The sequence below is a fragment of the Symphalangus syndactylus genome, chromosome 8 (genome assembly GCF_028878055.3).
Source record: "Symphalangus syndactylus isolate Jambi chromosome 8, NHGRI_mSymSyn1-v2.1_pri, whole genome shotgun sequence".
In the NCBI taxonomy this organism is placed as follows: domain Eukaryota; kingdom Metazoa; phylum Chordata; class Mammalia; order Primates; family Hylobatidae; genus Symphalangus; species Symphalangus syndactylus.
This window is the reverse complement of record NC_072430.2, coordinates 146,229,458-146,244,240: the sequence shown is the minus strand read 5'-3', so window position 1 is coordinate 146,244,240 and position 14,783 is coordinate 146,229,458. Positions and strand designations below refer to the sequence as shown.

Genomic DNA, 14,783 nt, shown 5'->3' with positions numbered 1-14,783 from the left:
ACCTCGGTCAGGCCCAGCCGCCGAGGGCCTCCAGGGCCACCAAGGGCTACGAGGTGCCCGTTCCATGTCCAGGCCTGCCCTGTGCAGCCGGTGGGAGCTCAGCCGCCCCCAGGACAGTGCACGGGGACAGGAGGCACAGTGACAGTCACAGGAGTGTCAGGCCCGGCCACACTATGGCCCCAGTGGTCCAGGGGCTGTGGGAATGGGATGCACAGGCCCTTCACAATGGGCTCTGAAAGATGATTTTCCAGTAACAGAAGCAAAGAGAAGGCTGCAACCAATTCAGATTTTTACTGGACATTCATGACAGAAAGAGATGTGCGTCCAGCTGCGTCGCCCAGCCCATCCGCTGCCCAGGGCGGCTGACGAGCAGAAACGCACGCTGCAGCGGCCCTTGCCCGTGCCGGGGCCTCGCCCGAAGCACCACACATTCTTTGTAGAAGCAGAACCCGAGACTCAGAGCACAGCTTGCCCTGATAACTGTCTTCCCAGCTGGCAGCCCTCTAGAAGGGGCGGGAAATGACATTCCTGTCACTCAGGCCCAGACATAAGCCACAGTCACCCTCCCAAGGGCGTCCACGGCCTGAGGGACCCGGCTCCATTCAGCAGAGCCACAGCCCTCGGGTCCTCTCGGCAACCCACGATCACGGCCCATGGGGTCCTGCCCACAGCCCCCCGCTGCCCACGCATGCCCGGGGAACGAGCAGCAAATAGGTGGAATAACCACCCAGTGCCTCTCCCCAGGCTGCAGCAGGCAAGGTGGAGCCAGGGACCACTACCACGCAAGTGAAACCCAGCCTCGCTTCCACGTGGGCAAAGCTGCCGCCACACCGGCCTGTCCAGGATGGCTGCAGAAGCCCCACCTTGCCCTGCAAAGGAGGGAGCCTGCCACGCTCCCCATTCTGCCAGACGCTCCTGCCCGAGGGCCTGCGTCCGGCAGTTCCCCAATGGGGTCTCCCGGTCCCTTCGACCAGGTGTCTGGTCCCCTGCCCACTGCTGGCTCACCACTCAGAGCCACCACAACACCCTCGCCCGAGAGCCATCCGCTGACCCCCAGTGGGCCTTGGCAGCAGCGGGAGCGGCCATCAGGCCTGGCTGGGCAGCGTCTTGTAGGGGTTGAGGATGCCCTTGGGGTCCAGCAGGACCTTGAGTTGCTGCATCAGCTGCAGGACCTCGGGGGGCTTGCTGTAGCCCAGGACATCCCTCTTCCTGAAGCCCACGCCGTGCTCCGCGCTGACGCTGCCCTGCTGCCCGGCCGTCCACTCATACACGTGGGGCTCCAGGGCACCCAGGAGCGACGGGCTGAAGGCCTCCGCTGTCACATTGAGGTGCAGGTTACCATCTCCTGGAGGGACAAGGGCACACGGGTCAGGCTGGGCAGGGCAGCCCCCAGGACCCCACTCCTCCCCCAACAGCCCCTCCCCAAGATCCCCTCCCCAGCAACCCCGAGACCCCTGGCTGAGCCTCACCCTCATGCCACTCATCCCGGACGTGCTGACCCCTCCTCTGGGGCCGCTGCTACCTTGGCTTCTCCCTGCTTCTCTCCCCAAGTTCTCCCCGCTTCCTACTGCCTCTGCCCAGGGCCCCCATCTCCCCAGGCGGAGAGTGACCACATGAGTTACCGCAGGGCCCACCACTGCCTCCCTCCCGAGCTGGAAGAGCCCAGACCGTCTCCCAGTCTGTACCCCCAGCACCTGGTCAGATGGAGGGGTCCACAGTGGCGCCCAGGGCAGCTCTATCTGGATGCCCCCACCCCACAGGCGTCACCCCTGGAGCTGCCCAGCCAGTGCCCACTGCAGACGAAGCCCTGGCTCCCAGCCGCCTCCTCTCTGGTCCACTTACCCCACACTGAGCCCCCAGGGCAGTGGCTCTCCAAGCACACCCTGGCCCGCCCCACGCACAACCTCCTCTTCTGACCTCAGAGGTCAAGAAAGCGATGGCTCAGAGAAGAGGCTGGGGAGCGCCAGCGTCAGAGTCAAGTGAGGACCCCAGCCCACCCCCGGGCCAGCATGAGAGGGAGCCAGAAACCAGCTCAAGGGCTGCCCAGACGAGGCCAGTGGCTTTTAACGCAGAGGTGCACACTGAGGAGGAGCCCCAGAGGCAAACAAGGACGCACCACCCCAAACTGTGCCATGTTGGGGTGAGGGCTGTTTTCCCACAAAGGCAACTGAGAAGCGGCAAATCCAAGAAAAGCTCCGCCAACTCAGGTCCTGCCTCAGAGCAGCACAGGAATGACTGACAAGGGCAAGGCCCCTCCCTCCACCAGAGCCGACAAAGGTCAAGGCAGCTTCAGGCCCTGCCGTCCTCTGCCAGCTCCCTGCCTCCTCCGAGATGCCACCTGGAGACTCATAGTCCATGTCCTGTCATGTGACGTCCCTAAAACTTGACTGTTTGTTGAAGACGCCACGTGGGCCTGAATTCACAGCCAGCTCTTTGAGAATCACTCATTCCCTGGCCACTCCCAAGTAGATGTGAAACATGCACGTCATGAGCCTCTGTATTTCTCCTGTTAATCTGCCTGTAGCTGCAGGGTCTATCCCAGCTGGGAACTCGAAAAGGTAGACAGAAAACTATTTCTCCATCTCTACGAGAACAAACGCGAGGCAGGGAGCACAGCAGGGACCCCTCCCACAGTCCCCACCCCTCACAGTCCCCGCCCCTCTCCCAGTCCCCGCCCCTCCCACAGTCCCCACCCGTCTCCCAGTCCCCGCCCCTCTGTCCCCGCCCCTCCCACAGTCCCCGCCCCTCCCACAGTCCCCACCCCTCTCAGTCCCCACCCCTCTCCCAGTCCCCGTCCCTCCCACAGTCCCCGCCCCTCTCCCAGTCCCCCCCACAGTCCCCGCCCCTCCCAGTCCCCACCCCTCCCAGTCCCCACCCCTCAGTCCCCGCCCCTCCCAGTCCCCGCCCCTCCCACAGTCCCCGCCCCTCCCACAGTCCCCGCCCCTCCCAGTCCCCATCCCTCACAGTCCCCGCCCCTCCCACAGTCCCCACCCCTCCCACAGTCCCCGCCCCTCACCGTCCCCGCCCCTCACACCGTCCCCGCCCCTCACACCGTCCCCGCCTCCTCACCGTCCCCGCCCCTCCCACAGTCCCCGCCCCTCACCGTCCCCGCCCCTCACACCGTCCCCGCCCCTCTCACCGTCCCCGCCCCTCCCACAGTCCCCACCCCTCCCACAGTCCCCACGGACGCGTGCTCAGGCCAGAGAGGGCTGAACACAACCCCTGCCCAGGGACTTGCCCAGGAAGGACTGGTTGTGAAAGAAGAAAAACCACATCCACAGAATGTGTTCGTTTTGTTTTGTTTTTTTGAGACAGGGTCCCCCTCTGTCACCCAGGCCAGAGGGCAATAGAGCAATCCTAGCTCACACTTCAACCTCCTGAGCTCAAGCAGTCCTCCTACCTCTGCCTCCTGAGTAGTTGGAACTTCAGGCATGTACCACCATGCCTGGCTGGTTATTTTTTTTGTAGAAACGGCGGGTGGTGGGGAGGGGGGGCCGGTCTCATCATGTTGCCCAGGCTGGTCTTGAACTCCTGACCTCAAGCAATCCTCCCACCTCAGCTTCCCAAAGCGCTAGGATTACAGGCGTGAGCCACGTGCCTGGCGTCCACAAAGTATGTGAATACAGTCACGCTTCATAACAACGTTTCCCCCAACACCGGACCACAGAGATGATGCTGGTCCCATGACATTAAAATGGAGCTGAAAAATTGCCATCACCTTAATGATGATGTCACCATGTTGTAGCACAATTACTTGTTAATATCAGTTTAGTGTAGCCTCAGTGTGCGGTGTTTATAAAGTCTAGAGTAGAGTAGGGTAATCTAGGCCTTCGCAATCCCTCACCCCTCACCCGACTGCCTCGCCAGAGCAACCTCCAGTCCCGCGAGACCCACTCGTGATGAGCACCCCACGCAGGTGTGGCATTTTTACCTTTTATACCATATTTTTATGGTCCCTTTTCTAGGATTAGCTTTTGTGTTCAGGCACATACTCAGCATCATGTCACAACTGCTTCCGGAATTAAGTGGATGACAGCTGTGGTTTGTCACCTAGGGGCAATGGCTACACCACACAGCCTTGGGGTGGAAGAGGCTGTCCCATCTGGGTGTGAGTGCCCTCCGTGATGTTCGCACAAAACGAAACCACCTAATGACACATTTCTCAGGACGCATCCCCATCACTCAGCAACACCCAACTGTATTCCCAAGCAACCGCCAGCCTGCACCCGGAACTCACACTGCCTCGGGTCCCAAAGGCTGAGAATGCGCAGATTAAAGAGGTTCCGGGCAGGGCCCAGGCCCTCACCCTCCCCACCCACTGCAGAAGCAAACCACCACCCCTGCAGGCCTCAAATAATTCCTACAGATAAAAATCTAACGAATATGAGCTCATGCCAAAAATCACACACACAAGAAGACAAACCACCACGGGTAGGGTCAGAATCAGACCCACAAACACCTCAGACGCTGTCATTTCCAGACACAGAACACAAATGTGTCATGTGTAAAGAAATAAGACAAAAATATAAAACCAAAAAATCTGACCAAGCAATTTTTAAATATCCACGCCAATCTTCCGGAGATGAAACGCATCATGGCTGGCCTGTGGACCTTAGCAGACAGGTCTGACGGCCGATCACACACGGCAGAGAACGCCAAGCTGGAGACACTGCAAATAGCATCCAAACGCCAGAGGCGGGACCCTGGCAGCGGCGGACAAGAAATGAGGGGGCTGGGACTGAGTTCCAGGAAGAGAACAGAGGGAGGGAGAAACGGTGTTTGAAGAGACTCTGGTGGCTGAGGAATTTCTAAAGCCAGCAAGACCCCAGGGCCCCACAAGTGCCAGGCAGGTAAACAAACACTCACCCGGCCCACAGGCAGGTAAACACTCACCCGGCCGACACCCGACCGAACCAGAGTGAAACCGCGGAACCCCAAAGACAACGGAAGGAGCTGAAAGCAGCCAAAAGGAAAAAGCGGGCCGGGCGTGGCGGCTCACGCCTGCAATCCCAGCACTTTGGGACACCGTGGCAGGTGGATCACGAGGTCAGGAGTTCGAGACCAGCCTGGCCAATATGGTGAAACCCCATCTCTACTAAAAATACAAAAATTAGCTGGGCGTGGTGGCGCATGCCTGTAATCCCAGCTGCTTGGGAGGCTGAGGCAGGAGAATCGCCTGAACCCGGGAGGCAGAGGTTGCAGTGAGCCGAGATCACACCACTTCACTCCAGCCTGGGTGACAGAGCGGGACTCCAACTCAAAAAAAAAAAAAAAGGAAAAGAAAAAGAAAGAAATTATTTATTTCCCTCCATTCTCTCCATTCCCCCGAGGGGAACAGCCCTGCACTGAGGCTGTCTCCGCACCAGCAGACATCAGAAGAGAGAACAGAGGCTCCCTTCTGCCACTGGGAAGCAACTGTCAACCCAGAACCACTGAAATCCACTGAGGAAAAGACATTTTCATCAACTAAATCAGTACATTTCCAGACAAAATCTGAGCTGTTCCGTCACCTATTTTTCCATGCCAGGGAAAATTCTGGAGGCTGAGATTCAAGCAGAAGCTGTGTGCAAACTGGCTACGCAGAATCAGGACGGTGACACGGTGACAGGGTTATGCGTGACTGAACAAGGCAGAACCAGAATACACCACCGAACAGCATGCAGGTGCCCCTCAGTGTCCCTGGGGGACTGGATACAGGACCCCTCAGATATCAAAATCCTCAGATGCTCAAGTCTCTGACATGAAATGGCATGGGATTTGCATATAAACTACACACATCCTCCTGTATATTTTTTTTCTTGAGACGGAGTTTCGCTCTTTTGCCCAGGCTGGAGTGAAGTGGCACAACCTCGGCTCACTGCAACCTCCGCCTCCCAGGTTCAAGCAATTCTCCTGCCTCAGCCTCCCAAGCAGCTGGGATTACAGGCACACGCCACCACACCTGGCTAATTTTTGTATTTTTAGTAGAGATGGGGTTTCACCATGTTGGCCAGGCTGGTCTTGAACTCCCGACCTCCGGTGATCCACCCACTTTGGCCTCCCGTACTGCTGGGATTACAGACGTGAGCCACCGTGCCCGGCCCCTCCTGTATACTTTAAATCACCTCTAGATTACTTACGATTCCTGGTACGATGGAAATGCTGTGTCTGTCACTGTTATACTACATCGTCTTTTGTTTATTTTTTATTGTTGTATTGTTATTTTTATGGTTGAATCTGCAGATGTGGAGCCCGCAAATACAGGGGCCACCATAAACTGGGGGGTAAACGACAGCCAAAGTGACGGGGCCCTGAAGTCCTCTCACTATGCAGCCATCAGGGCTCCCAGAGAGGCAGAACCAGCAGGATGTGTGTGTACAGACAGAGCGAGCAAGAGAGTGAGATTATACATCTTTAGAGAAAGATACAGAGAGAGAAAGATGGAGAGACACACTGAGAACAGAGAGATGACAGACACTGATTTTAATGAACTGACTCATGTGACTGAGGGAGCGAAGTCTAAAATCTGAAGTCCAGGTCAGCAGGCTGGAGATCCCAGCAGGAGCTGGTGCTGCAGCTCGAGTCTCCATCTGGGTCAGAATCCTCTCTTCCTTGAGAGATCTTAGATTTTTGCTCTTGTGGCCTTCGACTGATTGGGTAAGGCCCACCCATACTGTGGTGAAGGCCTTCGACTGATTAAGGCCCATCCACACTGTAGCAAAGGCCTTCGACTGATTAAGGCCCACCCACACTGTGGCTACGGCCTTCAAGTGATTGGGTAAGGCCCACCCACGCTGTGGCTACGGCCTTCAACTGATTGGGTAAGGCCCACCCACACTGTGGCAAAGGCCTTCAACTGATTGGGTAAGGCCCACCCACACTGTGGCAAAGGCCTTTGACTGATTGGGTAAGGCCCGCCCACACCATAGCAAAGGCCTTTGACTGAGCAAGGCCCACCCACACTGTGGCGAAGGCCTTCGACTGATTGGGTAAGGCCCACCCACACTAGCAAAGGCCTTTGACTCATTGGGTAAGGCCCACCCACACTGTGGCGAAGGCCTTCGACTGATTGGGTAAGGCCCACCCAGACTGTAGCAAAGGCCTTCGACTCATTGGGTAAGGCCCACCCACGCTGTGGTGGGAGATCTCCTGTATTCAACATCTACTGATTTAAATGTTAATCACACATAAAAAATATCCTCACAGAAACATCCAGACTGGAGTTTGACCAAACGAGGGTACCAGGGCCCAGACAAGCGGACACAGAGAATTCACCATCACACATTGTTTGGGAGGAAGACAGTGACTCTGATTAACCTCAAACCCAGAGGGCTAGAAATGCCCACTGTGGTGCTAGGGCGACCACCAACAGTTAGTAAACGGCAAAAAGCTAAATAACAAAGAACATAAACCAGAAGAAGAGCAAAATACAGAGGAAAAAACAGACAAGAAGTGAGAGACAAAGAGCAGGGTGAAGTAAACAAATCCAAACAGTGGGCCACAGCACGTGCTCAGCAGCCAAACGCTCTCATTCAAGACGGCAAACAAGCACGTGAGAAACCTGTCCGGGGGCGTCCACAAGAAACACATCTCAATCACTAAGGATGGAAAAGCTGAAACTAACAGGAGGAAAAACAACATGTCAGGCAAACACTAAATAAAAGAAAGTTAGCATCACTGTGTAATAAGCAAAGCAGACACCAAGGCAGCGGGCAATGCTGGAGACAAAGAGTGAGTCCATCGCGTTAGGAGATTCAGTTTCCCAGAACAAAGAGACGAACCTCATGTCCTATGCCCCTAAGAACACGTCTCCAGAACTGGCAACGCTACAGGAGGAACAGATTAGTCTGTTGTCAGCGGATTTCTAACACCTCCCTCAGGGAGTGACAGGTCAGCAGGATGTAGAATGAACACGCGACGTATACATTTTATCTGATGGATCTGTACAAACACTGATTCCACCAACTGCAGAGAGCACATTCTTTTCAAGCCCTCCACAGTTATGAAAGCTGATCACAAGCTGGCCACTGACCAAGTTTCAAAAATCTGATTTGATAAGGACCAAGTTTCCTGGGTATAATGCAATAAAAAAGAAATCAATAATTTTTAAAATAACTAGAAAACCACCACGTTTGGAAATTAAGAAATACACGTCTGCATAACTCATGGGTCAAAGAAGAAATGATAATGCAAGCAGCAAATAATGCCAGGCACAGTACCTCACGCCTGTAATCTCTCGCTTTTAGAGGCCAAGGAGGGAGCATTGCTTGAGGCCCCAGAGTTCAAGACCGGTCTGGCCACACAACTGGCTCTACATGACTCTGGCTCTACATATATATGTATACACACACACACACACACACACACACATATATTGTGTGTGGGGGGGTGCGGTATACATCAGATCTCACTGTGTTGCCCACTCCAGTGATCCTCCCACCTTGGCTTCTTGAAGTACTGAGATTATAGGCGTGAGCCACTGCACCAGGCCTACAAAAAAATTTTTTTTTAGTTAGCCAGGCCTGCTGGCGTGTGTGAGGTGGCGGGCCTGCTTGATCCCAGAAGGTCGAGGCTGTGGTGAGCCACTGCACTACAGCCTGGGTGACAGCGAGACGCTGCCCCCACAAAAAAAAAACGGTGTCGGGGGCATCCCACAAATGCTAGATACAAAGACAACAAAAGAATATTTGAACAACTTTATGCCAATATGGAAAAAAAATTAGCAATACCAATCTAGAAGAAAGCTTGAAAGTCCTACAGCTATTGAAGAAACTGAGCTATAATTTTAAAATACTCCCCCCAAAAAACCTCCAGGCTATTCACGTTATGAGTTTGATACCAAAATCCAGCATGGACAGAAGAAAGGAACAGCGTGGAACAGAATCGCCCACCAAGACCCCCGTCAAAATGCCACACCAAACATAAACAAACTCATCTAGCAAGATACAAAAAGGATCATGGCCACCTTGGGCCTACCCCAGAAACACAGACTCCTCTGACTCCAGGGGGACCAATCAGTGTCACTTACCACACTGATTACAGGTAGACAAGCACCTGGTCACCATGGTGGATGCAGGAAAAGCAGTTTAAAAATTCAACATTCATTCTTGCTTTTTTTTTTTTCTTTTTTGAGATGGAGTTTCACTCGTCGCCCAGGCTGGAGTGCAATGGTGCAATCTCTGCTCACTGCAACCTTTGCCTCCTGGGTTCAAGTGATTCTCCTACTTCAGCCTCTCGAGTAGCTGGGATTACAGGTGCCTGCCACCATGCCCGGTTAATTTTTTGTATTTTTAGTAGAGACGGGGTTTCATCATGTTGGCCAGGCTGGTCTCGAACTCAGGTGATCCACCTGCCTCAGCCTCCCAAAGTGCTGGGATTACAGGCATGAGCCACTGCGCCCGGCCCATTCTTGCTTTTACAAAGTAACAGAGGGCTCATTCCATTTCTGACCAAGATGGTCTGCTTCATCTGTGGCCAAGAGAGACTGAAGTTACCTGGACAGGAGGAAGCCTCCTGGCTTGAGGTCATATTCTGAAATATTAGGGCTCCCGCACCCCTCTTCTCTGGATCATGCCCTTACCCCCTTCCCATTCAGGAGTCCTGCCTTCCTATCACAGAAGATTACTATCCATCTATGTCAAATCCTCCAGATGTACCCCTCCGCAGGCTGGGCAACTTTGGGCAAGTTACTTAAATTCTCTGAACCTGTTTACAGGTGTGTAAAAGGGAAGCAACAACACCAGTCCTGACAGCTGTTGTGCAGAGAACTTTCTCCACATCAGGTGCTTAGAATGATGCCTGGGACAGCACAGGTCCTTCGTAAGTGATACGTGTTATCATTGTCACGCACAAAACCCTAGACCCTCCTGTAACCACAGAGGTGGCACCTGAATCCCATTTACTGGCAGGTGGATGGAGGCTTCAGGTCAGTGACTCCAGTGCCACCAGGCCAGGGAAGAAGCCAGAGTGAGCACCTGTCAGGCCCCAAAGCCACGTTCCACACCCCCAGCCCTGCCCCCAGCCCTGCCCTATAAGCTGACCTTTTGGACACCTCGCTCCAACGCTCCAAAGAACTGACAGGAAAACAGCTGGGCACGATGGCTCACTCCTGTAATCCCAGCACTTTGAGAGGCCGAGGTGGGCAGATCACCAGAGGTCAGGAGTTCGAGATTAGCCTGGCCAACATGGCAAAACCCTGTCTCTTCTAAAAATATAAAAATTAGCCAGGCCTGGTGGTGGGCGCCTGTAATCCCGGCAACTCGGGAGGCTGCGGCAGAATTGCTTGAACATGGGAGGTGGAGGTTGCAGCGAGCCGAGATTGCGCCACTGCACTCCAGCCTGGGTGACAAGAGTGAAACTGCGTCTCAAAAAAAAGAACTGATAGGATTGAAACATTTTCTTCCTATGAATTAATAGCTTGCAAGTTAAACCATGATTTTTCTGCAAAAAAAAGACGATCTGAACGTGGTTTTGAAACTCTCCCATCAGAAGGGGTAGCCGCAGCTGGGGGCTGCTCACCAAGCCCTGAAAAGGCCTCGGGGCCGGGCCCCGTGAGAGAGCCCCTGAGACCCGCATCCTGGACTCTGGGGTTAAGGCTGATGCCCTCCAACCCTGCATCCCAGTGAAGATCCCAGAATGTTCTGGCTGAGCCATGCACTCTGCCATTAAAAGTGCAGGATGGCAGTCTTTTCCAAAATACTCAAAACGAGCCAGGACAACGATTAGGATTTTCCCTTCCCTGTTAGACACCGTGGTCCTGCCAGTGTCTACGGGAGATATGCTAAGCCAGAGACCACGGTCCATCTGCCCTGCCTCGCAGCCTGGGGGGTGACGGTGACCGTGGCGCTCACCACCCAGCACACACAGGACCGTGGCCCCGGGGCGCCGCTCACCGAGGTGGCCGTAGCCCACCACATGCTTGGCGTGTGGGCCGAGGCGGGCGCGCAGGTCATTCACGATGTCGTAGAGCCGCTCCACGGGGAGGGAGAGGTCGTACTTGTACACGTAGCCGTCCTGGCTCAGCGCCTCTGTGATCCTTTCCCTCAGGGCCCACAGCATCTAGAGGATGAGACCAGATGAGACATGGGCTGGCTATGGGAACGACACCCGGGGACAGGGGGCACACCGCACGGGGTTAGGGCAGCAGCACGTTCTGTATCTTCACCAGGTGAGGCTCCGACCCCGGAATCGACCCAGGACAGCGAACGCCCCAGACCACGCGTGGCTCCGACCCAGGACAGCGAACGCCCCAGACCACGTGTGGCTCCGACCCAGGACAGCGAATGCCCCAGGTGTGGCTCCGACCCAGGACAGCAAACGCCCCAGACCACGTGTGGCTCCGACCCAGGACAGCGAATGCCCCAGGTGTGGCTCCGACCCAGGACAGCAAACGCCCCAGACCACGCGTGGCTCCGACCCAGGACAGCAAACGCCCCAGACCACGTGTGGCTCTGACCCAGGACAGCAAATGCCCCAGACCACGCGTGGCTCCAACCCCGGAATCAACCCCAGACAGGGAACGTCCCAGGCTCCACGACCGCACCGAGCACCCTGGGACTCTGGCAATCAGGCGGCTGGGACACCTCACAGAAGGGGGACAGCGATGACGGAAGGGGGAGGTGCCCACCTGCAGCTTCAGCTCATGTCACGGCACGGACTGGCAGGGGCCAGGGAAGGCCCTGAGGATGAGGATGGGCCTGGACGCTCCCTGAACCAGGGCGGGGCAGGGTAGGGAAGGGGCGCAAAGAGTCACACAGGCAGTGGGGACGACAGCAGGGCCCAGGCAGCTCAAGGGGCATGTCGGGGTGGGAGGCAGGGACACGGCGGGCGGGCCACGGGGGAGGGAAGCACATGGTGGGCGGGTCGTGGGGGAGGAGGGACACGGCAGGCGGGCCAAGGGGGAGGAAGGATTCTGGGGAGGAGCAGACGGTGCTGGCTGAAGCGGAACCTGGGGACAAATCCTGGGGCTCAGACAGATCGGCCTGGGGCTTGCGTGGCTTTGGCTTGCTTGGAACTTCCATTGTGGAGATCTGCACCACGAGGAAGAGGACAGAGCCATCCTCTCTGGGCTGCAGGACCACCTCCCCCTGCAGGGTCCCACACAGGGCTCAAGCCCAGCACCTGCCCCTCCAGAGACCCCATCATTTCAGGAAATTCTAAGAGAAAGACTTGGCCGGGCGCAGTGGCTCACGCCTGTATTCCCAGAACTTTGGGAGGCTGAGGCAGGAGGATCACTTGAGCCCAGGAGTTTGAGACCAGCCTGAGCCACATAGGGAGACCCCGTCTCTTGAAAACAATAAAAATCAGCTGGGTTTGGTGGTGGGCACCTATAGACTCAGCTACTCAGGAGGCTGAGGTAGGAGGATCGCTTGAGCCCAGGAGGTCGAGGCTGCAGTGAGCTGCGACTGTGTCACTGCACTCCAGCCTGGGTGACAGTGAGACCCTGTCTCAAAAAAAAAAAAAAAAAAAGACTGTTTTATTGAGATAACCACAATGCCACACTGACACTTAAAAAAATAACAACTCCTCACCACCACTGGGAATCCAGCCAGTGTCCAAAATTCCCCCATTTCCCCACCATCCATTTTTTATTTTTTTGAAGTCTTACCATGTTGCCCAGGCTGGTCTCAAACTCCTGGGCTCAAGTGATCCTCCTGCTTCGGCCTCCCAAAGCTCTGGGATTACAGGCATGAGCCACCATGCCCAGCCCCTCTCATAAACTTTTAGAGCTAGTTCCGTCAGATCAGACCCCTGGGTCACGCCATGCCCTGAGCAAGAGCACCTCCTACAGACCCTTCGTCACACCACACGGGCATGGCTGCAAGGCCGGCTTCCGCCTCCACGGTCTGGCAGGCACCAGCGGCCTGCGGGGCCTTCTCACCTCCTCCTCAGACCGGCCGCCCCATGTGTCCCCGTGGCCACAAGATGGGTTCTACCCTTGTCTGCTCATGCCTCAGTCACTCGGCTCCACACCCACCATCTCTGGAAGGTTCTAAAACATGGCAGGCACGTGCCCCTCAGGGCCTTGGTGCTCCTGCACCAGACTTTCTGCTCCCCACACCCCGTCTTTGCTGAAATGACCCCTCAGGGTCATCTTTCCAGCCCTCCCGGCACTCCCAGGCACACCCCATGACCCTGCCTGGCCCTGCCCTCCTCCCCAGCGCTTCCTGGCTCTGAGGGGCCATGGGCTGAGCTTGTTCCTTCTGCTGCGTAAGTTTTATGGGGCAAGGCTTCTCCCGCCCTGGTCACTGCTGTCGCCCGGCAGGCACGGGGCACGGGAGGCATCTCCCTAACACGTTTGCTAACTGAATGACACGTGACGGGTGGACAGGCAGTGCCAATGAGACCCGCCGTGGTCACTACTCGGAGGAGCCTGGGGCATCTGGCATGACCAGTGTGGCTTCCACTCAGGTGGGCTGAGGCTACAGCGGGGCCTGGGCAGGGCTGAGAGTCCCCCGTTAAATGCAGGACCCCTGCGGCAGCGGCTGCACCTGCGCAAGCCCCATTGTCTCAACACGTCCAAAAACCCAGGGCTCCCAGAAGGGAAAGACCACAGAGTGGAAAGCAGAATGCCTCAGGACCTGCCCAGAGCCTCGCCAATGCCGGACAACAGCAGAGAAAAGCCTCAGAGCAACTGCACACAACCGCATATCCGGGCCAAGCCATCGAGCCGCACACCTAAGAAAGGGTGGTTTTGCTATCTGCATAAAACAAAGGCCAGATAACCTACCCGTCGAGCATGAGCCAGAACGAGGTACTGACAGACATGCAAGGCCTCTCCTAAACCTGTCCCAGGAAGCTTCTGGAGGTGACTTTGTAAACACAGGACCAGCCCCGCCCGGCCCTGTCCTGGTCATGAACCTGGCTCTGGGCATTAATGTTCAAGGCACAAGTCTAGGACTGGACCAGGCTGTGGAGGGGCTGGGGACTGATGTGCAGAGGCTGGGAGCGTTGGGGACAGTCCGCCCTGGGGGTGGCGTGGGGACTGATGTGCAGAGGCTGGGGGCGTTGGGGACAGTCCGCCCTGGGGGTGGCGTGGGGGATGATGTGCACAGGCTGGGGGCGTGGGGGACAGTCCGCCCTGGGGGTGGCGTGGGGGCTGGTAGAGAGGTTGGGGGTGTTGGGGGCAGCCTTCCTTTGGGGTGGGGGCTGATGTGTGGAGGCCGGGGTGTCAGGGTCGCCCTCCTGGGGGTGGTGTGGGGGCTGCATGACTCTTGCCACTCCAGCAAAGCAGCCAGTGCGGGATGAGGGTCCCCGCCTGCACCACCAAGGGCGGTTGGGCTCACGTTCCCGCCCCATCTCAAGCATAAGCTGAGAGAAGCCCCGGCGGCCATCCTGCTCTTTCTGCTGGGAAAACAGACAGACTGGCTGAACAGCTGCTTCAGCCCGGGCCCCTGGATTGGAAGGCACAGGAGCAGATGCAGCCACCGCGATCACCCACACAGAACGCAAGGGAGGGTGAGCCTCTGTTCGTGTGGTCACTGGGGCCTGAGGACTGCTTGTTACTGCGGCAGAATGTAAGGGAGCTGACTGTCACAGTCCACTTAGAAAAATGCAGGAATGGCAGGCAGAGACCTGGGAAGGACGCACACTTGATCATGCCTCTCAGTCAACAGAGACGGCATCATACAGCTGCCATTCGCCCAGAGGATGCCCCTGGGCTGGGCACCAGGACACACGAGTGAGCCCAGCCGACCGCACCCCAGCCCTCGGGAGCAGACACCATTTTGCCCAGAAGCACTGGAATCACGACAGTCAGGCGGCAAAGGTGAGGGGGGAAGATGGTAAGGGCAACACCCAGGCTA

General features: G+C 56.5%; 1 protein-coding gene across 2 annotated transcripts in view; it reads right to left on the bottom strand.

The window, feature by feature from the left end:
* Positions 1–272: 272 nt before the first annotated feature.
* The window catches only part of D2HGDH (D-2-hydroxyglutarate dehydrogenase), a 31,689-nt gene continuing 17,178 nt past the window's right edge, over positions 273–14,783 (bottom strand). For both annotated transcript variants that reach the window (XM_063645854.1, XM_063645855.1), the window contains 2 exons: positions 10,872–11,037; positions 273–1,345 (listed from right to left, as the gene is read on the bottom strand). In XM_063645854.1, coding sequence (XP_063501924.1) covers positions 1,086–1,345; positions 10,872–11,037 — 426 coding nt within the window. In that variant the 3' untranslated portion in view covers positions 273–1,085. The remainder of the gene's footprint in view (positions 1,346–10,871; positions 11,038–14,783) is intronic.